The sequence below is a fragment of the Rana temporaria genome, chromosome 2 (genome assembly GCF_905171775.1).
Source record: "Rana temporaria chromosome 2, aRanTem1.1, whole genome shotgun sequence".
NCBI lineage: Eukaryota > Metazoa > Chordata > Amphibia > Anura > Ranidae > Rana > Rana temporaria.
In genome coordinates, this window is record NC_053490.1 from 524,677,010 (window position 1) to 524,703,141 (window position 26,132).

At 45.8% G+C, this 26,132-nt stretch overlaps 1 protein-coding gene across 1 annotated transcript in view; it reads left to right on the plus strand.

The window, feature by feature from the left end:
- The first annotated feature begins 2,794 nt into the window (after window positions 1–2,794).
- Window positions 2,795–26,132, plus strand: part of LOC120928037 (granulocyte-macrophage colony-stimulating factor receptor subunit alpha-like) — a 72,961-nt gene continuing 49,623 nt past the window's right edge. Inside the window, exons 1-4 of the mRNA XM_040339108.1 lie at window positions 2,795–3,020; window positions 12,760–12,850; window positions 15,248–15,396; window positions 17,284–17,419. Of these exons, the coding sequence (XP_040195042.1) occupies window positions 12,778–12,850; window positions 15,248–15,396; window positions 17,284–17,419 (358 nt within the window). The 5' untranslated portion in view covers window positions 2,795–3,020; window positions 12,760–12,777. The remainder of the gene's footprint in view (window positions 3,021–12,759; window positions 12,851–15,247; window positions 15,397–17,283; window positions 17,420–26,132) is intronic.

A 26,132-nucleotide genomic window follows, 5' to 3' on the forward strand; every position in this document is an offset into this window, starting at 1 on the left:
ATATTCGGCTCATTCGTTTCGAATAGGGGCAGCGACTGAAGCAGCAAGGGGAGGCCTGCCTGCAGATTCTGTAAAGCGGATTGGCAGATGGGAGTCTAATAGATATAAACTGTATGTGCGTCCTCATTTGTTGTAAAGTGATGTATCTGTGGTTGACAATGCTGATGTTGATATTTGCGGGGGTTTTTTTGTCCTGCGGGGTATTGTTTTTTCTCTTTTTATGTCATTACAGATCCCCAAGGTTGTCTGATTTGGATCCTAGGACATTCATTTGTGTTTTGGGGGGCGAGAAGGGCGGATGTCAAGCCTGGGGGGAGACAGCTGGGGGTACCCAGGGAGGAAGGAAGGGTACGGTGGATCGGGATTAGGGGGCTCATGTGGCAGAAGGTGTTGCCGGAAGTTCATAGGGGGGCTAGCTTAGACAGGGCCCCGGACATTTTGGTGATCCATGCAGGCGGGAATGATTTGAGCGTCCGGCCGATGCGCCAGGTGGTCAAAGACATCCAATGGGACATACGCCGACTGCGGGCCTCTTTCCCTGACCTGATCATTGTTTGGTCAGATATTGTGGCTCGCATGGCCTGGAGGGAGGCTAGGTCACTAGAGCGGTTGGATAAGGCCCGGATAAAGGTGAATAGAGAGGTGGGCAGGTTTGTGGTTCAGCAAGGTGGGATAGCGGTTCGTCATTCAGAGTTGGAGGTTGAGACCTGGAGGTACCTGAGGGGGGACGGGGTTCATCTCAACCCGATCGCGATCGATCTTTGGGCTCTGGGATTGGAGGAGGGCGTTAGGAGGGCTTTCCTGGTGTGGCGGCGGGCCCAAGTGTGAGGTGGTCCCACTTGTGCCGCGGTGGCGGTGGGTTCCCCTGCCGTTTGGTAGAAATAGACGGTGGTTAGGTAAAAACGGTGGGGGGGCATAGTTACAGGGATGGTGTCTGCCTTGGTGGTCTGGTGTCAGTCTGGACCACCAGGGGAGAAGTGGGTGGGTCTGTGGTCAGCTAGGGTCTTCGAGTTGGTAGTTGCGACTGGGGACATGTTGTTAGCTAAGAGGGTACCACAGGCCCAAAAGAGTGATCAGGGGTTGTCAGGGGGACTGACAACCAAGGTATGGTTAAAAGGTTTAATAATATAGGAATATGTTAAATATTTAAAGTTGGGTGATATATATATATATAATTGTGTATATATATATATATATATATATACAGTTATTTTGTATTTGTTAATAAAGGCCTAACAGGCCATTTTAATCCAGCAGGTGTCAGCGTGGTTATTGGGAAAGGTATAATGTTAAGAGGTATATGCTTGTATTGGTTGGTGCGGTAAGTTATCCGGCTGCCCTAGTCATGCACAGTCATAGCTCCCAACTGTCCCGGATTGTGAAGGACTGTCCCTCATTCGGAGCAAAGTACCTCTGTCCCTCTTTCCTCCTCATTTGTCCCTCATTTTGGTCAGATCTATAGAGTTGTATATACAATGCACTATTTATCTATCATAAAACATTTTCTTTACAGTGCTAAACCTTTCACCCAATTTCTAAAATCCCAAAAGACAATATGAAGGAATAGTGATGGTACAAAAAATACTTGTGGGTTTAAGCAATCATTTTTTTTGTACAATTTCCCTTTAAGGGGGGCGTGGCGGGGGTGTGTCCTATGCCAACATAATTTTGCTAAAAGGTGTCCCTCATTCCCATCTTAGAAAGTTGGGAGGTATGCACAGTATAAAGGAGTATGCACAGTATGAAGAGGTATGCACAGTATAAAGGAGTATGCACAGTATGAAGAGGTATGCACAGTATGAAGAGGTATGCACAGTATGAAGAGGTATGCACAGTATGAAGAGGTATGCACAGTATAAAGGAGTATGCACAGTATGAAGAGGTATGCACAGTATGAAGGGGTATGCACAGTATGAAGAGGTATGCACAGTATGAAGGAGTATGCACAGTATAAAGAGGTATGCACAGTATGAAGAAGTATGTACAGTATAAAGAGGTATGCACAGTATAAAGGAGTATGTACAGTATGAAGAGGTATGCACAGTATGAAGAAGTATGTACAGTATAAAGAGGTATGCACAGTATAAAGGAGTATGCACAGTATGAAGAGGTATGCACAGTATGAAGAGGTATGCACAGTATGAAGGAGTATGCACAGTATAAAGGAGTATGCACAGTATGAAGAGGTATGTACAGTATAAAGAGGTATGCACAGTATAAAGGAGTATGCACAGTATGAAGAGGTATGCACAGTATGAAGAGGTATGCACAGTATGAAGGAGTATGCACAGTATGAAGAGGTATACACAGTATAAAGGAGTATGCACAGTATGAAGAGGTATGCACAGTATGAAGAGGTATGCACAGTATGGAGAGGTATGCACAGTATGAAGAGGTATGCACAGTATGAAGAGGTATGCACAGTATGAAGGAGTATGCACAGTATGAAGAGGTATACACAGTATAAAGGAGTATGCACAGTATGAAGAGGTATGCACAGTATGAAGAGGTATGCACAGTATGGAGAGGTATGCACAGTATGGTGAGGTATGCACAGTATGAAGAGGTATGCACAGTATGAAGAGGTATGCAAAGTATGAAGGAGTATGCACAGTATGAAGAGGTATACACAGTATGAAGAAGTATGCACAGTATGTAGCGTTACGTTCACAGACATGACACAGGCACCGCGCCAACTCTTCTCGGAGGTTGGTGTTTTTGTGGTGTAAATCCTTCCTGAAGTAGGAAAAGATTAGTCTCCTCCCTCTCGCTGTACAGATACTCCTCTCTCTACACTAGGAAATCCTCTTCTCTCCTCTCTGAGACACACTGTCACAGAAATACTCCCTACAATAGGGATTGTTCTTTCTGGTCTCCTCCCTTCTCTGAGATAATAATCAATATAATAATAACATGAGTGATCTCCAGCCTGATCCCCGGACCGGAGTCACACTGGAGTTGCTCTGAATCTTCCTGGACTGAACACCGATCTCCGGGGACCGATCGTCTGCACAGCTCAGGTGAGGACAGACCGACCTCCCCAAAGACTTTCTAACTGGCAGAAAAAAAAAACTTTGACACATTTTGGAAGCTTGAAAAATATTCTCCTTTGATCTGATTGCGTTCATGTTTCGGCGTCCGCTTCCTACGATCGATAGCGAGCCAAAAATAGCGCCAACATTTCCTGTCCGTCTTTAGAACAAGTTCTTTCGCAGAATGAGGAATTTGTATCCATTTTAATTTTTGGTCTTCCTTGAGGGCCGGTTCCCACCATAGAAACGCGGTCCAGATTCTTTTCTGCATGCGCGTTTTTGACGTGTTTTTGGTTTGTTTCTGTGCGTTTTTCATGCGTTTTTGGTGTGTATTTGATGTAGTCCAAGTGCATCTTTCCTTCCTCTTCTTTTCTTCAACTTTATGGCCAGTTCACATCATAGAAACGCAGTCCAGATGCGTTCAGAGTGTTTTTCTGCATGCACGTTTTTGACATATTTTTGGTGTGTTTTTCGTGCGTTTTTAGTGTTTATTTGATGTAGTCCAAGTTCATTTTTCTTTACACTTTTTTTCTCACCTTTTGGGCCAGTTCACACCATAAAAACGCTTGTTCTGAGTGCTTTTCTGCATGCGCGTTTTTTTATGCCCCCCTCTTTTATTTTTTAACCTTTAGGCCCCTTTCACACTTGTGCAACCTGTGCTGCGACTTGGAACTGAAAAGTCACATGTCAAGTCGTACCCCATGATTTCAAATGAGTACCATTCATATCTGTGCGACTTCAAGTCGCTCCGACTTCAAAGTAGTCCCTGCACTACTTTGGCCCAACTTGAGAGTTACACAGGCATTCCCTGAAATCGCGGCAAAATTACGCGGCTTTGAAGTCGCAGTAAGGGCCAGTTCACACCATAGAAACGCAGTCCGGATTCGTTCCAGATGCTTTTTCTGCATGCATGTTTTTGATGTGTTCCAGTGCGTTTTTGGTGTTTTTTTTTTTTAATACAGTCCAGTGCTTTTTTTCCCCACTCTTTCTTCTTAACCACTTCCAGACCGCCGCATGTATATGTACGTCGGCAGAATGGCATGTACAGGCACATTGGCGTACCTGTACGTCCCTGCCTAGACGTGGGTCGGGGGTCCGATCGGGACCCCCCCCCCCGCTAAATGCGGCGGTCGGATTCCCGTGGGGAGCGATCCGGGACGACGGCGCGGCTATACGTTTATAGCCGCTCCGTCGCAATCGCTCCCCGGAGCTGAAGGACGGGGAGAGCCGTAAGTAAACACGACTTCCCCGTGCTTCACTGTGGCGGCGTATCAATCGTGTCATCCCTTTTATAGGGAGACTCGATCGATGACGTCAGTCCTACAGCCACACCCCCCTACAGTTGTAAACACACACTAGGTGAACCCTAACTCCTACAGCGCCCCCTAGTGGTTAACTCCCAAACTGCAACTGTGATTTTCACAATAAACAATGCAATTTAAATGCATTTTTTGCTGTGAAAATGACAATGGTCCCAAAAATGTGTCAAAATTGTCGGAAGTGTCCGCCATAATGTCGCAGTCACGAAAAAAATCACTGATCGCCGCCATTAGTAGTAAAAAAAATAAAATAATAAAACTATCCCCTATTTTGTAAACGCTATAAATTTTGCACAAACCAATTGATAAACGCTAATTGCGATTTTTTTTACCAAAAATAGGTAGAAGAATACGTATCGGCCTAAACTGAGGGGAAAACATTTTTTTTTATATATGTTTTTGGGGGATATTTATTACAGCAAAAAGTAAAAAATATTGCATTTTTTTTCAAAATTGTCGCTCTATTTTTGTTTATAGCGCAAAAAATAAAAACCGCAGAGGTGATCAAATACCAAAAAAAGAAAGCTCTATTTGTGGGGAAAAAAGGACGTCAATTTTGTTTGGGAGCCACGTCGCACGACCACACAATTGTCTGTTAAAGCGACGCAGTGCCGAATTGTAAAAATCCCTTGGGTCATTTAGCAGCATATTGGTCCGGTCCTTAAGTGGTTAGCCTTAAATAAGGTCATGTGTGTTTCAGTGCGTTTTTGATGCGTTTTACAGCGTTCCAGTACAGTCCAGTGCAGGAAAAATGCAGCACGTTCTACTTTTTTCTGGAACTGGAACGCACTGGTGTGAACTATGCCACTGGAAACCATATAACCTACTTTCCATGCGTTGTTGACGGGAATGCTTGTGGTGTGAACTAGGGATGAGCCGAACACCCCCCTGTTCGGTTCGCATCAGAACTTGCGAACACACCAAACTTTCGTGTGAACTTTAGAACCCCGTTAAAGTCTATGGGACTCGAACATTTGAAATCTAAAGTGCTATTTTTAAAGGCTAATGTGCATGTTATTGTCCTAAAAAGTGTTTGGGGACCTGGGTCCTGTCCCAGGGGACATGTATCAATGCAAAAAAAAGTTTTAAAAACGTCAGTTTTTTTCGGGAGCAGTGATTTTAATAATGCTAAAAGTGAAACAATAAAAGTGAAATATTCCTTTAAATTTCGTACCTAGGGGGGGTGTAAAGTATGCCTGTGAAATAGCGCATGTTTCCCGTACATAGAACTGTCCCTGCACAAAGTGTCATTTCTGAAAGAAAAAAAGTGATTTAAAACCGGACTTGCGGCTCTAATGAATTGTCGGCTCCCGGCAATTCAGAGAGAATTCATTCATAAAAAAAAAATAAAAAAAAGCGTGGGAGTCCCCCCAAATTCAATTACCAGGCCCTTCAGGTCTGGTGTGGATTTTAAGGGGAACCCCACCCCAAATTTTTTTTTTAAAAATGGCGTGGAGTTCCCCCAAAAATCCACACCAGACCCCTTATCCGAGCACGTTAACCTGGCCGGCCGCAGAAAAGAGGGGGAGACAGAGTGCGCTCCCCCCACTCTTGAACCGTACCAGGCCACATGCCCTCAACATGAGGAGGATGTCCCCATGTTGATGGGGACAAGGGCCTCATCCCCGCAACCCTGGCCGGTGGTTGTGGGGGTCTGCTGGCGGGAGCTTATAAGAATCTTGAAGACCCCTTTAACAAAGGGGACCCCCAGATCCTGCCCCCCCCCCTATGTGAATTGGTAATGGGGTTCATTGTACCCCTACCATTTCACAAAGGAAGTGTAAATAGTTGTAAAAAACACACACACCATAGAAAAAAGTCCTTTATTGATAAAAAAATAAAATATAAATCCAGCGGTGGTAATCCACTCTGTCCCGGCTCCCTTCTCCAACGTTGTCTGTATCCAGCGATGGGTGATCTCCTCTCCGGTCCAGCGATGAGAAGATTATCCGGGATCCAGAGCGCAGCATCGCCCGCCTCCTCTCTCCGCCGGACACAGCCCGGCGAATGACGCTGGAGAAGCTGTGACATTTCTTTTATAGGTGAGGCGGGGCCACCCATCATGTGACCCCGCCCCCTCTGACGCAAGGGGGAAGCCAGGCTTCCCCAGTGACGTAGCAGAGGGTGCGTCAGAGGGGGACGGGGTCACGTGACAGGTGGCCCCGCCTCACCAATATAAGAAATGTCACAGCTTCAGCAGCGTCATTCGCCGGGCTGTGTCTGGCGGAGAGAGGAGGCGGGCGATGCTGCGCTCTGGTTCCCGGATGATCTTCTCATCGCTGGACCGGAGAGATCACCAGTCGCTGGATACAGACAACGTTGGAGCAGGGAGCCTGGACCTAGTGGATTACAAACGCTGGATTTTTTTACATTTTTTTTATTAATAAAGGACTTTTTTCTACGGTGTATGTGTGTGTTTTTTACAACTATTTACACTTCCTTCGTGAAATGGTAGGGGTACAATGTACCCCCATACCAATTCACATAGGGGGGGGCAGGATCTGGGGGTCCCCTTTGTTAAAGGGGTTCTTTTCCAGATTCTGATAAGCCCCCCGCCAGCAGACCCCACAACCACCGGGCAAGGGTTGTGGGGATGAGGCCCTTGTTTCCATCAACATGGGGACATCCTCCCCATGTTGAGGGCATGTGACTTGGTACGGTTCAGGAGAGGGGGGGTCACACTCTGTCCCCCACTCTTTTCTGCGGCCGGCAGGGTTAATGTGCTCGGATAAGGGGTCTGGTGTGGATTTTTGGGGCAACTCCACGCCATTTTTTTTTTTTATTTGGGGTGGAGTTCCCCTTAAAATCCACACCAGACCTGAGGGGTCTGGAATGGATATTTGGGGGGAACCCCACGTAATTTTTTTTTTAAATTGATGGCGGGGTTCCCCTTAATATCCATACCAGACCTGAAGGGCCTTTTATTGTTTCACTTTTAGCATTATTAAATTCATTGCTCCCGAAAAAACTTCAGTTTTTAAAACTTTTTTTTGCATTGATACATGTTTCCTGGGACAGGACCCGGGTCCCCAAACACTTTTTAGGACAATAACTTGCATATTAGCCTTTAAAATTTGCACTTTAGATTTCTCCCATAGACTTTAACAGGGTGTTCCGCGGCTTTTCGAATTTTACTGCTAACACCCTTAAAGAGGAGTTCCACCCAAATTTGGAACTTCCTCTTAACCCACTCCTCTCCCCCTTACATGCCACATTTGGCATGTAATTTTTTTGGGGGGGGAGTGGGGGCTTCAGCACGAGTGGGACTTCCTGTCCCACTTCCTCCTTCCTGTAGGCGACTAAGCTTAATCGCCTTCAGGAAGTGGCTGCTGTAGGCGATCGCCTAGGACACGTCACAGGTCCTAGGCGATCTCCTGGCCAATTACACGGCGCGGCGCCGGGCCGCGCCGCTCGCGCATGCGCAGTGCCGCGCCGCTCGCGCTCGCGCATGCGCAGTGGGTGCCCGGCCGTGAAGCCGAAAGCTGTCACGGCCGGGTGCCCACACTGAAGATGAAGACGCCGGCCGGGGAGGGGGGGGGAGGAGCGGAGCCCCGGCCGGCGCGTCGCTGGAGCGCTGGAGCAGGTAAGTGCCTGTTTATTAAAAGCCAGCAGCTACACTTTTTTGTTGCTGCTGACTTTTAATAAACATACAAATGGCTGGAACTCCCCTTTAAATTGTTCGTTGTTCGCTGAACAGGCAATGTTCAAGTCGACTCGAACTCGAAGCTCATCCCTAGTGTGAACTAGCCCTAAATAAGGACATGTGTGTTCTAATGCATTTTTGGTGCGTTTTTGATGCATTTTACAGTATGAAGAGTATGTACAGTTTCCCAGTACAGTGCAGAAAAAGATGCAGCATGTTATATTTTTTTCTGGAACTGGAACGCACTGGTGTGAACCATTACATTGAAAACCATATAACCTACTTTGAGGATCGGTTTACACCATAGAAACGCGGTCCAGATACGTTGCTTTTCTGCATGTGCATTTTTGATGCGGTCCAGTGCATTTTTCCTACTCCCTTTTAAAAAAATGAAAGCGCCCCTTCCCGACGAGGTCGCGTGCAGAAGCGAACACATACGTAAGACGCGCCCGCATATGAAAATGGTGTTCAAACCACACATGTGAGGTATCGCCACGATCGTTAGAGCGAGAGCAATAATTCTAGCACTAGACCTCCTCTGTAACTCAAAACATGCAACCTGTAGAATTTTTTTAAACGTCGCCTGTGGAGATTTTTAAGGGTAAAAGTTTGTTGCCATTCCACAAGCGGGCGCAACATTGAAGCGTGACATGTTGGGTATCAATTTACTCGGCGTAACATTATCTTTCACAATATAAAAAAAAAAAAAGGGCTAACTTTACTGTTGTCTTATTTTTTTATTTAAAAAAAGTGTATCTTTTTCCAAAGTGCACTTGTAAGACCGCTGCGCAAATACAACGTGACAGAAAGTATTTCAACGACCGCCATTTTATTCTCTAGGGTGTTAGAAAAAAAAGATATCATTTTTGGGGGTAATTTTCTAGCAAAAAAAATAAATATTTATATATATTTTAAGTGTCAAAAAGAGGCTCGGTCTTTAAGTGGTTAATACAGGACCATTTTTTTTGCACTCCCAAATACCCAAATAAAATAAAGTATATTATTTTTATATATAGATAGATAGATAGATAGATAGATAGATAGATAGATAGATAGATACAGTATATATATATATATATATACATATATATATCTATATAGAGATATCTCTCTCTCTCTCTCTCTCTCTCTCTCTCTCTCTCTCTCTCTCTCTCTCATATATATTTAAATAAAATAATATGTAAAATAAATATATAAATCATTTTTTTTTATTTTTTTATTTGAATGGAGCTGCAAGCTGAAACCAGCCCAGCCCGAGGTTCCCCAGAAATGCAAACGAAATTACTTCCTGCATTTAGATGCCAATTAAAGATTCCACAATGCGTGGGATGCCAAAACATTCATCCTCTGTGGGTCCACCCAACTACATGTGATTGCTTTATTATGGTTTATAATTTTTAAGGTGCAAAATTATTATTATTTTTATTATTATTATTATTATTACATTATAGATGATAAATTAAAATTATTAAAGCGGAGGTCCGCCCACCCTTGCAAAAATTTTAATCCAGCAGCTACACATACTGCAGCTGTTGACTTTTAACATTAGGATACTTACCTGTCCTGGGATCCAGCGATGTCGGAAACGCATCTGGTGCTTCCAGCTGTCAGGTGCTGCCGTCGCCATTGCCGGTAAGGAAACCCTGTAGTGAAGCATTACGGCTTCATGCCAGGAACCCTACTGCACATGCGCGAGGGCACCGCTGCGCTCTCCTACTGGCCCGGCGGCGTAATTCGCCACAACCCGGTCTCCCGGAAGTGGGGTCAAGGTACCTGTTAAAGACAGGTATTCGCTCCCCTTCCCCCCCGAAAGTTGCCAATTGTAGCCCAAGGCCCTGTACACACGGTCGGACAAAACCGATGAGAATGGACCGAGGTTCAGTTTCATCGGTCCAAACCGACGGTGTGTATAGCCCATCGGTCCGTTGTCCTTCGCTCCAAAATTTTGAAACATGCTTCAAAACCGAACCGATGGCCCGCTGCCCGATCGGTCCAAACCGATGGTTAGTACAGAAAAGCATCGGTTCAAAACCCGCGCATGCTCAGAATCAAGTCGACGCATGCTTGGAAGCATTGAACTTCGTTTTATTCAGCATGTCGTGTGTTTGACGTCACCGCGTTCTGACTCGATCGGTTTTTGGAACGATGGTGTGTACGCACATCAGACCATCAGGCCACTTCAGCGTGAACCAATGAAAACGGTCCGTCGGACCATTATCATCGGTTTGGAACGACCGTGTGTACAAGGCCCAAGAGTGGGGGGGGGGGGGGGGGGGGAGGGGGATGGGCAAAAAAGCCAAAGTTTTGGGTGAAACTCCGCTTTAAGGTGCATAAATACAGTATATGGCCAAAAGTGGACACCTGACAATCTCACCTACCTATGTGGCCAAAATGATGTGGGCCCCTCTCTATATGAACCACTTCAGATAGACCAACACAAAGTGGCACATAATTGTGAAGTTGAAGGAAAATGATAAATAGTTTTCAACGTTTTTTTTACAAATATGTGAAAAGTGTGGGGGGTACATTTGTATTCAGCCCCCTTTACTCTGATACCCCAAACTTAAATCTAGTGGAACAAATTGCCTTCAGAAGTCACCTAATTAGTAAATTTGAGTCCACCTGTTTTTAATTTAATCTCAGTATAAATACAGCTGTTCTATGAAGCCCTCAGAGGTTTGTTAGAGAACCTTAGTGAACAAACAGCATCAGGAAGGCCAAGAAACACACCAGACAGGTGAGGGATAAAGTTGCGGAGAAGTATAAAGCAGGGTTAGGTTATAAAAAAATCTCCCAAGCTTTGAACATCTCACGGAGCTCTGTTCAATCCATCATCCGAAAATGGAAAGAGTATGGCACAACTGCAAACCTACCAAGACATGGCCGTCCATCTAAACTGACCGGGCCGGGCAAGGAGAGCATTTATCAGAGAAGCAGGCAAGAGGTCCATGGTAACTCTGAAGGATCTGCAGAGATCCACAGGTCAGGTGGGAGAATCTATCCACAGGACAACTATTAGTGGTCTCTCCACAAATCTGCCCTTAATGGAAGAGTGACAAGAAGAAAGACATTGGAGAAAGAAAGACATAAGAAGTCCTGTTTGCAGTTTGTGAGAAGCCATGTGGGGGAGGGGACACAGCAATCATGTGGAAGAAGGGGCTCTGGTCAGATGAGACCAAAATTTTACTTTTTTGGCCTAAAAGCAAAATACTAGGGCCCGGATTCACATACATCGGCGCATATTTATGCCGGCGTAGCGTATCTCTTTTACACTACGCCGGCGCTGCGCACAGAGGCAAGCACTGGATTCACAAAGCACTCGCTCCCACTCGCTGTTAAAGATATGCTGGGTTTCCTCGGCGTAAGCCAGCGTAGGTGGAAGTGGGCGTGAGCCATGCTAATGAGGCGTGACGCCATGTAAATGATGGACTGAGCGTCATAAAGATACGAATAACGTACGGCGTGGATGCATCCCAGTGCGCATGCTCAGAATCACGTCGGAAATACTCCCTAAGATACGACGGATCACTGCCTACGACGTGAACGTAACCTACGCCCAGCCCTATTCACGTACTACGTAAACAAGGTAAAATACGACGGCTGTGTTCCCTGGTCCATACCTTTGCATGAGTTGCGCCTCCTATATGTGGAATAACTTTACGCCGGACATACGACCTACGCAAACCGCGTATATTATGCGCCGGGCGCAAGTACGTTAGTGAATCTGCGTATCTCCCTCATTTGCATATGTGCATATGTGCATAGAAAATCAATGGGAGCGGCAAATGCGCCCAGCGTAAATATGCGCCCAAGATATGACGGCGTAGGCAAGTTACGTCGGTCGTAGGAAGCCTATTTTTAGGTGTATCTCAGATTTTGGGCACGGCGCACAGATACGACGGCGCATAGATAGACTTACGCGGCGTATCTCGAGATACGTCGGCGTAAGTGCTTTGTTAATCCGAGCCTATGTGTGGCGGAAAACTAACACTAACACTATCACCCTGAACACACCATCCCCACTGTGAAACATGGTGGTGGCAGCATCATGTTGTGGGGATGCTTTTCTTTAGCAGGGACAGGGAAGCTGGTCAGAGTTGATGGAAAGATACAGGACAATCTTAGAAGAAAACCTGTTAGAGTCTGCAAAAGACTTGAGACTGGGGGGAGGTTCACCTTCCAGCAGGACAACGACCCGAAACATACAGCCAGAGCTACAATGGAATGGTTTAGATCAAAGCATATCCATGTGTTAGAATGGCCCAGTCACAGTCCAGACCTAAATCACATTGAGAATCTGTGGCAAGACTTGAAAATTGCTGATCACAGACGCTCTCCATCCAATCTGACAGAACTTGAGATATTTTACAAAGAAGAAGAATGGGGAGAAATGTCCCTCTCTAGATGTGCAAAGCTGGTAGAGACATCCCCAAAAAGACTTGCAGCTGTAATTACAGAGAAAGGAGGTTCTACAAAGTATTGACTCCGGGGGGCGCCATACAAATGCCCCCCCCACACTTTTCACAGATTTATTTGTAAAAAAAAAAAATGAAACCCATTTATCATTTTCCTTCCACTTCACAATTATGTGACACTTTGTGTTGGTCCATCACATAAAATCCCAATAAAATACATTTACGTTTTTGGTTGTAACATGAGAAAATGTGGGGAAAAAAATGCAAGGGGTATGAATACTTTTTCAAGGCACTGTGTGCAAAGTTTTATATATAATTTTTACATGCATTATCTTTCTATCACAAAACAGATAAAAGACCCGAATCGCATGAAAATGGAACAACCAACCTATCTGCTCATTCTCATCTCTTCGTGGTTTTTACTCGAACTGACTCTCTCTGGTAAGTTTTCACTAAATGAATGATCTTAACTTTCTACGTTTTTAAACTGATGATATATAATTCTATACAGAATATCAGGGGTAGGCCCTCAGGGGTGGGACCTCAGGGGTAGGCCCTCAGGGGTGGGACCTCAGGGCCAGCAAGGCCTTCTCTGCTGGCCCTGAACACTATCAGAATCGCTGACTTACGTTTACATTTTTTTTTAATGAATGTGTATTTAATTATTTCCAATACAGTGGAACCTCGGATTGCGAGTATAATCCGTTCCAGGAGAATGCTCGTAATCCAAAGCACTCGCATATCAAAGCGAGTTTCCCCATAGAAGTCAATGGAAAACGAAAACAATTCGTTCCACATTGACTTCAATGGCCTGCAATACCGCATGTGGCCAGAGGTGGGGGGCGCCAGAGAGCCACGGAAATGATCGGAAATGAATGGTTGCACTGTTTCCAGTAGTGTATGTTTGACTTAGAGCTTTAAACCAATCATATGTCAGCCATCATGTGTTGCCAGGGTCAAAGATATTTGCCTTGAGGCCTTCACAATAAACAGTGCGGGTGCCTGGAGCCCAAAATAAATGGCAACGAAACTGTTGCTTTAACTCAGTGGTCTGTGGGCCGAATGTGGCCCTTTTCTTACCTCTATGCTGCCCTTGGGGTACTATTCCTCCCACAGACACCAAAGATGGGCCACCATTCCTCCCACTGACACCAATGATGGGCCACCATTCCTCCCACTGACACCAAAGATGGGCCACCATTCCTCCCACTGACACCAATGATGGGCCACGATTCCTCCCGCTGACACCAATGATGGGCCACCATTCCTCCCACTGACACCAATGATTGGTCACCATTCCTCCCACTGACGCCAATGATGGGCCACAATTTCTCCCACTGACACCAATGATGGGCCACCATTCCTCCCACTGACACCAATGATGGGCCACCATTCCTCCCACAGACACCAATGATGGGCCACCATTCCTCCCACTGACGCCAATGATGGGCCACCGTTTCTCCTACTGACACCAATGATGGGCCACCATTCCTCCCACAGACACCAATGATGGGCCACCATTCCTCCCACTGACACCAATGATGGGCCACCATTCCTACCACCGATACCAATGATGGACCACCATTTCTCCCACTGACACCAATGATAGGGCACTATTCCTCCCATTGACACCAATCATGGGGCACCTTTAACCACTAGCCTACCGCCGATGATGCTCTCGTTTTTGGCAGACGTCATAGGATGTCTTCGCCTTCCCGAGCCACTAGGGGGCGCGGACGCGCCCACTGCATCACTGGGGACCCGATGCATGTGCCCGGTGGCCACGATGTCCGCCGGGCACCCGCGATTACCCAGTAACTGAGCGGGACCGTGGATCCACATCCTGTCAGGCCTTGTACACACGATCAGTCCAAACTGATGAAAACGGACTTAAGTTCAGTTTCATCAGTCCAAACCTACCGTGTGTATGCCCCATCGGAACTTCAGACCAAAGTTTTAAAACTTGCTTTAAAATCGGACTGATGGGCGCCTGACCATCGGTCAAAACCGATGGTTAGAACACAAAAGCATCGGTTCAAAATCCACGCATGCTCAGAAGAATCAAGTCGACGCATGCTTGGAAGCATTGAACTTCATTTTTTTCAGCACGTCGTGTGTTTTACGTCACCGCGTTCTGACACGATCGGTTTTTGAACTGATGGTGTGTACGCACATCAGACCATCAGTTTGCTTCATCGGTGAACCGATGAAACTGAACCTCAGTACGTTTTCATCAGTTCGGACTGATCGTGTGTACAGGGCCTGAGGGAGAGGAGACCGATGGTGTGTCCCTTGTACAGAGGGACACAGATCGGTCATCCTCCCCCAGTCAGTCCCCCCCCCTACAGTTAGAATCACTCCCTAGAGAACACATTTAACCCCTTGATCGCTCCCCCAGTGTTAACCCCTTCCCTGCCAGTCTCATTTATACAGTATCAGTGCATTTGTATAGCACTGATCGCTGTATAAATGTGAATGGTCCCAAAAATGTGTCAAAAGTGGTTAAAATGTGACATGTTGGGTATCTATTTACTTGACATCATCTTTCACATTATACAAAACAATTGGGGCAAATTTTGTCTGTTTATTTTCTTTAAATTAAAGTGTTTCTCCAAAAACAATTTTTTTTTTAAAATATTGCTGCGCAAATACCGCGTGGCATAACAAATGGCAACAATCGCTATTTTATTTGCTAGGGTCTCTGCTAAAAACACATATGTATATATATATATATAATGTTTGGGGGTTCTGATACAGATTTTTACTTATAGGAGAGGAATGCCAGACAAGACTTGGTATGGAAGTGGTTAAAAAAATATTTTTTTTATTTTCTTTTAGAGAAAGAGATTTCCTTTCTGCCTACAAATATGAAGATCCATTTATACCCGGGACTCATCCAGATCACATGGGACTGCAACATAACCCAATCTATGAAGAACTATGAATACCATATTACGTTGCAGCATAAATCTGGTGACGTGTTCAATGTAAGCATGACAACAGGAATATTCAAGTTTATTTGTTTTACTCATGGATAGGGAGGAGCCGAACACCCCGCCCCCCCCCGCGCCCCCGTTCGGTGCGCACCAGAACTTGCGAACAGGCAAAAAATGTGTTCAAACATCCGTTAAAGTCTATGGGACACGAACGTGAAAAATCAAAAATGATCATTTTAAAGGCTACTTTGCCAGTTGTTGTCCTAAAAAGTGTTTGGGGACCCGGGTCCTGCCCCGGGGGACATGTATCAATGCAAAAAAAAGTTTTGAAAACGCCCGTTTTTTCGGGAGCAGTGAATTTAATATGCTTAACCGCTTAAGGACCGCCCACTGTATATATACGTCGTCAGAATGGCACGGACAGGCATAATCACGTACCTGTACGTGGCCCTTTAAATGCCTGCCGCGTGGTGCGTGGCGCGCTCGCGACTCCCTACAGCCTTCCCCGTGGAGTCGGACCGTGGGTCCTGCGGACTCGATCGCCGCGGGGATCCCCGCAATCGTCTCACGGAGGTATAAAGCGTAGAGTAGGGTGACCACATTTCCAAACTACCGTTTAGGGACACCCCCCCTTCCCAAAAATCAGCTTGTGGTGTAACGAATCACAGCACAGTGATTGGACACAAGAGGTGGGATTTATGATTTCTCCAACCACAAGCCGGGGGCGGGGACTGTGCTCCTCCAGGCATTCCTGGCCAGGACAAGTACTGTCAGTGAGTAAAGCGGTGATGTGGCGGCCTTTTTTGGGGGCATCAGATTGGCCCGGGGGGGGGGGGGGTGGCTGTGTCAGTTTAATTCCGGGACACTGTATCGTCCTGGAATGAATGTGCCCGGGACAGAACTGCAAAATGCGGGACTGTCCCGGGCAATCCGGGACACGTGGTCACCCTAGTCGGACCGTGGGTCCCGCGGATCTCGATCGCGGCGGGGATCCCCACGATCGTCTCACGTATACAAGCATCTCCCCGCTCTGACTAGTGACAATGACACTGATCTCGGCTCTGTGTCCTCGGAGCGGAGATCAGTGTCATGTGACACAGAGCCCATCCCCTACAGTAAGAAACACTATGCAGGGAACACTTAACTCCTACAGCGTCACCTAGTGGTTAACCCCTTCACTGCCAGTGTCATTTTCACAGTAACCAGTGCATTTTTATAGCACTGATCGCTGTGAAAATGACAATGGTCCCAAAAATGTGTCCAAAGTGTCCGATGTGTCCGCCATAATGTCGCAGTCACGATAAAAAAAAAAAACGCTGATCGCCGCCATTACTAGTAAAAAAAAATATATAAAAATGCCATAAAACTATCCCCTATTTTGTAGATGCTATAACTTTTGCGCAAACCAATCGATAAACGCTTATTGCGATTTTTTTTTTTAAACCAAAAATAGGTAGAAGAATACGTATCGGCCTAAACTGATGAAAAAAAATTTTTTTTATATATTTTTGGGGGATATTTATTATAGGAAAAAGTAAAAAATATTGAATTTTTTTCAAAATTGTCGCTCTATTTTTGTTTATAGCGCAAAAAATAAAAAACGCAGAGCTGATCAAATACCACCAAAATAAAGCTCTATTTGTGGGGAAAAAAGGACGCCAATATTGTTTGGGAGCCACGTCGTACGACCGCGCAATTGTCAGTTAAAGTGACGCAGTGCCGAATCGCAAACACTGGCCAGGTCCTTTACCTGCATTTTGGTCCGGGTCTTAAGTGGTTAAAAAAAAGCCTGAAAAAAAAAAAAGCAATGCAGAGACCACATCTAAGGACTGGGAGGCTTCACTTTTTTACCTTTTTTTTCCTGATACACTGTAATTTTATTTATTTTTTATTGAATTGAATCTATATTGTGAGTAATGCGTTTTGCACCTTTTCCAGGTTTCTGCTTGCATCTTTGAGAATATTATTCCAAAACACATGGAATTTGAAATTCACCGCGGATTGCATGTAGAGATACAAATTCATAATGGATCTGATTACATTAAAATTAAAGAGCTAACAGCAATGCCTGAAGGTAATTTTTATTTGAAGTGATCAGTGATTTATCTGTATGATGGATATACAGCGGGCACATGGGCGCCGCCCCCCCTCTCTCCTGCCACCGCTCTATCACCATAGATAGATTCATGCATTGCATCTATGGTTGCCGCTGCTACCCCCTATTCAGGTGCCCGGCCCCTTGTCGGGAGCCTGAATTACAACGACGGGAATTTTTTGGAAGCACCTAATTAGAGCCGTAGGCTCCAATAGGCATCCAAAAAGGTGTACAGCGGACACCATGCTGGGCATTCGCTGTTCACTCAGCGTTGTGTTAGGAAAGAGAAAGAATCGCTTTCCTAACACTGAACTGCCTCTCAGCCAATCAGGTGCTCGAGTCTGTTACCTGTCACCTGATTGCCTGAAATGACAGGCGCTGTGATTGGACGCAGCCTATCAGGTGTCCAATCATAGTAAAGGACAGGAAGGATGCACACTGATAGCAGTTGATGAGCACGGTGTCGGCAGTTGATGGGCACAGTGTCGGCAATTGATGGGCACACTGGCAGCAATTGATGGGCACAGTAGCGGCAATTGATTGGGCACAATGTCAGCAATTGATGGGCACAGTGTTAGAAATTTATGGATACAGTAGTGTGTTTGATGGCACAGTGGCGGCAATTTATGGATACAGTGGCTGCGTTTGATGGCACAGTGGCAGCAATTGAAGGGTACAGTAGCTGCGTTTGATGGCACAGTGGCAGTAATTGAGGGGTACAGTAGCTGCGTTTGATGGCACAGTGGCGGCAATTGATGGGTAAAGTAGCTGTGTTTGATGGTACAGTGGCGGCAATTTATGGATACAGTGGCTGCATTTGATGGGCACAGTGGCTGCATTTAAATGGCACAGTAGTGGCAATTGATGGGGCACAGTGTCAGAAATTTATGGATACAGTAGTGTGTTTGATGGCACAGTGGCGGCAATTTATGGATACAGTGGCTGTGTTTGATGGGTACAGTAGCTGCGTTTGAGGGCACAGTGGCAGCAATTGAGGGGTACAGTAGCTGCGTTTGATGGCACAGTGGCGGCAATTGATGGGTACAGTAGCTGTGTTTGATGGTACAGTGGTGGCAATTTATGGATACAGTGGCTGCATTTGATGGGCACAGTGGCTGCATTTGATGGCACAGTAGCAGCAATTGATGGGGCACAGTGTCAGCAATTGATGGATACAGTAGCTGTGTTTGATGGGCACAGTGGCTACATTTGATGGCACAGTGGCAGCAATTGATGGGGGTACAGTAGCTGTGTTTGATGGCACAGTGGCGGCAATTTATGGATACAGTGGCTGCATTTGATGGGCACAGTGGCTGCGTTTAGACCCCTTTCACACTGAAGCGTTTTTACAGCATTTTAGCGTTAAAAATAGCGCTATTAAAATGCTCATAAAACACTCTCCATGCATCTCAATGGACCCTTTCACACTGAGTTCTGCAAGCAGCATCTTTGGAGCAGTTTTTGGGCGCTGAAAAAAAACGCTCCAAAAACGCCCCTCTCCATTGAAATGAATTGAAAGCGCTGTAAAAACGCCTTACCCTTTCACACTGAGGCACTGCAAAAACGCCCTAAAAAGTTAAGGTCTTAGCGGTGCTTTACCAGCACATTGGGATTGCAGATGAGGCTTCGCTCCAATAACGCTTGAATAACGCCCCAGTGTGAAAGGGGCCTTAATGGGTTTTTTTTCCCGTTTGTTTGCGCCCCCCCAAAAAATATTTGAGCACCAGCTACCACTGCTATTGATATGAAATTTCCCCCACATGTTGGTAACAACCCTTGCAATCCTTACATACAAAGACACCAAAACGAATAAGTTCAGAAATGAAGTTCTGTGTAATAAAATGGAATGACACAGGGAAAAAGTATTGAACCCGCCAACTGAAATGTATTTAATACTTGGCACAAAATCCTTTGTCGGTAATGACGGCTTCAAGACGCCTCCTGTATGGAGAAGCGAATCGCATGCGTTGCTCAGCTGTGATTTTGGCCCATTTCTGCCACACAAACAGTCTTCAAATCTTGAAGGTTCCATTGGCCTCTTCTATGAACTCCGATCTTTAGTTATTTCCATATTTTTTCTATTGGATTCAAGTCAGGTGATTGGCTGGGCCATTCTGGCAGCTTTATTTTCTTTATTTGAAACTAATGGAGATTTTCCTTAACTTTGTGTTTGGGATCATTGGCCAGGATTCAGATACGAGTTACGACAGCGTATCTCCGGATACGTCGTCGTAACTCTGAGTGTGCGGGGTCGTATCTATGCGCCTGATTCTTAGAATCAGTTACGCATAGATTTCCCTAAGATCCGAGCGGCGTAAGTGTCTTACGCCGTTGTATCTTAGTTGCATATTTACGCTGGCCGCTAGGTGGCGCTTCCGTAGATTTACGCGAGGAATATGCAAATTAGGTAGATACGCCGATTCAGAAACGTACGTCTGCCCGGCGCATTTTTTTACGTTGTTTATGTAAGGCTTTTTCCGGCGTAAAGTTACCCCTGCTATATGAGGGGTATCCTATGTTAAGTATAGACGTCGGGCCAGCGTCAAATTTTCCATCGATTATGTCGTTTGCGTAAGTCGTTCGCGAATAGGGCTGGGTGTAATTTACGTTCACATCGAAAGCATTGGCTTTTTGCGGGTTAATTTGGAGCATGCACACTGGGATACGTTCCCGCGTGGAGTTTTGAAAATTTTACGTAGTTTGCGTAAGTCGTTCGCGAATAGGGCTGTATGTAAGTTACGTTCACGTCTAAAACAATGACGATTTGCGGTGTCGTTTCGAGCATGCGCACTGGGATTCTTTCACGAACGGCGCATGCGCCGTTCACAAAAAACATAAAATACGCGGGGTCACCTGTAATTTAAATAAAACACGCCCACAACATCCCCATTTGAATTAGGCGGGCTTACGCCGGCCAACATACGTTACGCCGCCTTAACTTAGGGCGCAAGTTCTTTCTGAATACGGAACGTGCGCCCTAAGTTACGGCGGCATAACGTATCTGAGATACGTTACGCCCGCCGATAGATACTAAAATGTATCTGAATCCGGGCCACTGTCTTGCTGAGATGTCCTCTCTCGTTTCATCTTCATCATCCTGGTAGATGGCGGCAGATTTTTATCAAGAACGTCTTGGTCCATTTTCCCATTCATCCTTCCTTCAATGATATGAAGTTTGGCAGAATCTTATGCTGAAAATCAGCCCCGCCCACACCGTGATGTTCCCACCTCCAATCCTCACTGTTGGTATGGGGGGGTGTTTTTGGGGTGATGTGCCATGTGACCTCCAAACATGGTGTGTATTATGGCATCCGAAGAGTTACATTTCGGTCTCATCTGACCAGGCTATATTCTCCCCGTATTTCACAGGCTTGTATAAATGTTCTGTAGCAAACTATAACCACTTCCATACCGGGCACTTACGCACCTTCCTGCCCTGGCCAATTTTCAGCTTTCTGCGCTGTCGCACTTTGAAAGACAATTGCGCGGTCGTGCTACACTGTACCCAAACATTTTTTTTATCATTTTGGACCCACAAATAGAGCTTTCTTTTGGTGGTATTTGATCACCTCTGCGATTTTATTTTTTTGTGCAACTAAAAAAAGACCGACATTTTAAAAAATTACGTTTTTTATTTTTTTCTGTATTTTTTTTTGTAAATAAGTACGTTTTCTTTTTCAATTACGGGCACCGATGAGGTGGCACTGATAGGTGGCACTGATGGACACTGATAAGCGGCGCTGGTATGCAGCACTGATGGGCACTCATAGGCGGCACTGATGGGCACTCATAGGCGGCACTGATGGGCACTTTTGGGTGGCACTGATGGGTTCTTATGGGTGGCACTGATGGGTACTTATGGGTGGCACTGATGGGTACATATGGGTGGCACAGATGGGCACTGATAGGTGGGCACTGGGCATGGATGGGCACTGAGGGGTGGCACTGATGGACACTGAGGGGTGGCACTGATGGACACCGAGGGGTGGCACTTGTTTATTTACTATTTTGCCAATCGGTGCCCATGTTGCCAGTCAGTGCCCATTTGTGGGCACTGTTTACCATCTATTGTGCCTATTTTTTTACATGTGGATGGCCATGGGGTATGTACCTGGCCATCCACATGTTTCCCCCTTCCCTAGTGGTCCTGGTGGCTTCCCTGTGGTCTAGTGTGGGTAGCCGAGAGTAGTGTAGCACTACCCCCGAAGACGCTGCTGGTTTGTTTTGGGCGGCATGTTACCTCGTGTTTCTCTAATGTCTAGGGGTGATTGGTGAAAGTTGTAGTACGGAATGTCCACGACAGGTGTCTTTTTCTGTGCTCTTTATTACCCAGCTGGGTAAAAACAATAAAACTTGGTGAAGAGTAGAGGTAGAAGAAGAAGAAATGAAGACAGCAGATCCAGATGTCAGAATTAGGGAAAACAGTCCTGCTCCCACATGTAACGTCTATTTCACCTCTTCAGCCGGAGTGGGATTAGCGCACCTGGACTGGCCTCTCTCACCGGCCTGGCAGCCAGATGTCACTCGAACCTTAGGAAGAAAAGTCTCTGCCACAGACCCTCTTGGTAAATGAACAGCGGAGATAATCCTCCTTAACAGACTTGCCACCTGGATCTCCTTCAGGTAGTTTTAAATTAGGGTACCGACTGACGGGCGGCCAACATCCAGCCTTTCAGCGTCCGGTTCCCCTGGTCCCCAATGGATAGTCAGGCCCCTATCGGAACACCAGCCTCTCTTGGTACTCCTCAGGCAGACTTTCCCACCGTAAGGCCTCCTCCAACTGGACGGACGACCCAGGACCTTCTTAAGTGGGACCCAGTCGATTACTGAGTCCCCAAGCGGCAGATCAATTGCTCCAGGCCAACGTGGTCCCGAAGCCAGGATCCTTGCGTTGCACGCGCAACCCGGCCCGGAAGGCTATTCGCCGGGGTGGCGTAAAGTTGCTACCCTAAAGGTGGGCGCCACACAAAGAGAGACCCAGGAAAATGGCGTCTGCCTCATAAATACCCTCTCCCAGCATGCACAGCATGGCCAAACCCTCCTGATAGGCTGCTGGGCAAGAGTACCCAATCCTTGACTCCACTGCTGCCACCTGCTGACCTGGGGTGGGATCAGCACCCCAGAAACAACAGAATGGACTGCAGCACAGCCAAAGCTGAGACAGAGACCCAAATTTAAACAAATCTCTCCGACCCCCTCTAAATTTAACATAGCACCGGTACTAGAAAGTGACCAGGCGCTAAACAGGCATAGGACACACCCCTTGTCACGCCCCCTTAAAGGGGAATTGTACAAAAACCCACAAGTGCTTTTTTTACCACTACTATTCCTTTATATTGGCTTTTGGAATTTACAAATGCAGCAATTTAGAAATCGAATGAAAGGTTTAGCGCTGGGAAACACTTTTTGAAAGTGCATTTTATATACATCTGTATAGATCAGACCAAAATGAGGGACAAATGAGGAGTGAGGGACAGAGGGACATTGCTCCAAATCAGGGACAGAGAGTTAAATCCATTGGAAGTACCCAAACTTCTACTTCTACTTTCACAACAAACCACATCCTCTCAGGAAATATCCTGCATTCAAGGGAAGGCCCTTTGAAGGGCATTTCTTCACGTTTCTAAGGAACCATACTATTTGTTTTAGATGTTGTGCATTCACGGAGCTCTTAACCAGAGACTGCAAGGCTACAGCTAAGCGCTCAGAATGCGAAAGTGACATGCATGTGTCAGCTTTACATTGAGATAAGTGGACAATCTCCAGCACACCGAATTCATCAATTTCGTCCAAATGTTTTTTTATTCAAGAAAGATCACTTCAGAAGATAGAATGGTGCAACTTTTAGAAGCTACGCAGGACCCCTTCGTCAGGCACAGTGGCGGCTGGTGAAGTTTTAGGATGGGGGGGCGCAAGACCCCGCCCTTCCACATTTGGCCCCTCCCACTTCACATAAGCCACACCCCTTATATAATCCACCCACTCCGTCCCCTGTATTCCACTTGCTTCCACTCATAGTGTCAGGAGTATACAGCTCAGCATCACAGCACAGAGTATACAGCCCCAACATCACAAATCATGGTATATAGCGCAGCCTTACAGATCGGTGCAAACAAAGTAAAAAATTACACTGTTAGTAATGAAGGACTCGAAATGGGCAGGAGATTACCAGAGACTGCGGACATACTGCACAAGATTACCAGAGACTGCGGACATACTGCACAAGATTACCAGAGACTGCGGACATACTGCACAAGATTACCAGAGACTGTGGACATACTGCACAAGATTACCAGAGACTGCGGACATACTGCACGAGATTACCAGAGACTGCACAAGATTATCAGAGATTACCATACTGCACGAGATTACCAGAGACTGCGGACATACTGCACAAGATTACCAGAGACTGCGGACATACTGCACAAGATTACCAGAGACTGCAGACATACTGCACAAGATTACCAGAGACTGTGGACATACTGCACAAGATTACCAGAGACTGTGGACATACTGCACAAGATTACCAGAGACTGCGGACATACTGCACAAGATTACCAGAGACTGTCGACATACTGCACAAGAATGCCAGATACTGCGGACATACTGCACGAGATTACCAGAGACTGCACAAGATTATCAGAGATTACCATACTGCACGAAATGACCAGAGACTGCAGACATACTGCACAAGATTACCAGAGACTGCGGACATACTGCATTACTTGTCCTGCGACTTGGGACTTCAAAGTTGCATGACAAGTCGTACCCCATGATTTCCAATGAGCACTGTTCATATCTGTGCGACTTCAAGTCACAGCAACTTCAAAGTAGTGCCTGCATTCCTTTGGTCCCACTTTGATGCAACTTGAGGTCCATAGACCTCCAGAATACACAGGCATTGCTTTAAGTCACATCAAAATTACGGTAGAATTGTGCAACTTTCAGACTGCGTTAGCCTGAAAGTCGCAAGATTCTGCCACAATTTTTTGCTGCGATTTTGCAGCGACAATGCCTATGTATTCTGGAGGTCTATGGACCTCAAGTCACATCAAAGTGGGACAAAAGTAATGCAGGGACAGTTCTCATTGGAAATCATTGGGTCCGACTTATCCTGCAACTTTCCAGTCCCAAGTCGCAGGACAATTTGCAAGCGGGGGGTGGTTTGGTGTTGACGGCCGATATTTTCCCTGCACATTAAGTATAAAAAAAGTTTTTTTTTAATAACTGTGGGGGTGGTGTTGACGGCCGCTATTTGTGCTGTAATCAATTTTTACATAGAAAAGAAATGTTGGTAATAAGTGGGTAAATGAAGTATAAAAAAAGTTTTTTATAATAGCTGGGGGGGGGGGGGGTGCTTGACGCCCGCTATTTCTGCAGTTATTCTTATGTATTAAAGAGATTTTGTTAATAAGCGGGGTGGGGGGGGGGGGGGGGTGGAGTGCTAAATTAAATTAAATATAAAAAATAAACTGTTAATAATATTAAATATAAAACAAAAACATTGATTAAAGTGGTGGTGCCTGGCGTTATTTTCGCTTAATATTAAATATTAAATATTAAATATTAAAACAAAATTGGATTAAGCGGGGGTGGGGGGGGAGGGTGGATGCCAGTCGACAAATATTGCATACAAAAACATATTTTTTTTTAATAAGCAGGGTAATAAGCAATAGTACATATATAAAAAAAATCAATAAGCCGGGTTTGTATTGGCTTTGCTGGCCACCGATTATTAGATATAAAAAAAAAAGAAAACTTGTAATAAGCGGGGGGGGGGGGGGTTTGGTGTTGCTGTTTGTTGTTGCTGCTCATTACATAAAAAAATAACATCCATGTATAAGCAGGTGGGGTGGTGTTCTGGCCGCCGATGCTGTTGCTGCTGCAGTGTTGTAATACAGTTAGCAGTTAGGGTGAGTGGAAGAGGAAGACATAGCTCAGCTTACCCCTTCCAGCGGGACGCACTGAGCTCCAGAGTGCCGACGTCACTTCCTGTTTTTCGAGTGACGTCGGAACTAGCACAAAGACGTGCGGGTGCGCACAGAAAGTGTATGCACCCGCTCGGCGATAACACCAATGTCCAGCGCGCCTGAAACAGTGGCGCGCTGGGAAGCGCCACAATAGCATATTTTCCCTGCCAATGTAGCGCCACGTCTGCAATCCCGTGATTGCACAGACGTGGCGCTACTCCAACTGCACTGTTCCCGGCGTCCGGCGCGGGGACACAGTGCACATAAGGACGTTTTTTTGGATTTTTTTTTTTTCTTAAAGGGACAGTTTTAAAAAAAAATATTTTATTTTTTTTTTTTTTTTTTTACTGACTGGGGGAGGGGGGGCGGCGCCCGGGCGCCCCATATGGACGGGCCGCCACTGGTCAGGCATGTGATGATGATCAGGTATCCAGCTGGCGGTCCCTACAGGACCCAGTACCTTAAAGCATACCTCCCTGATTTGGAGGGACTGTCCCTGATTTGGAGCCATGTCCCTCTGTCCCTCATTCTCCTCATTTGTCCCTCATTTTGGTCTGATCTATATAGATGTATATAAAATGCACTTTTTATCTATCAAAAAGTGTTTCCCAGCGCTAAATTTTTTATCTGATTTCTAAATTGCCCCATTTGTAAATTCCAAAAGCCAATATAAAGAAATAGTAGTGGTAAAAAAAGCAAAAATTTGCAGAGACCTCGGCTTG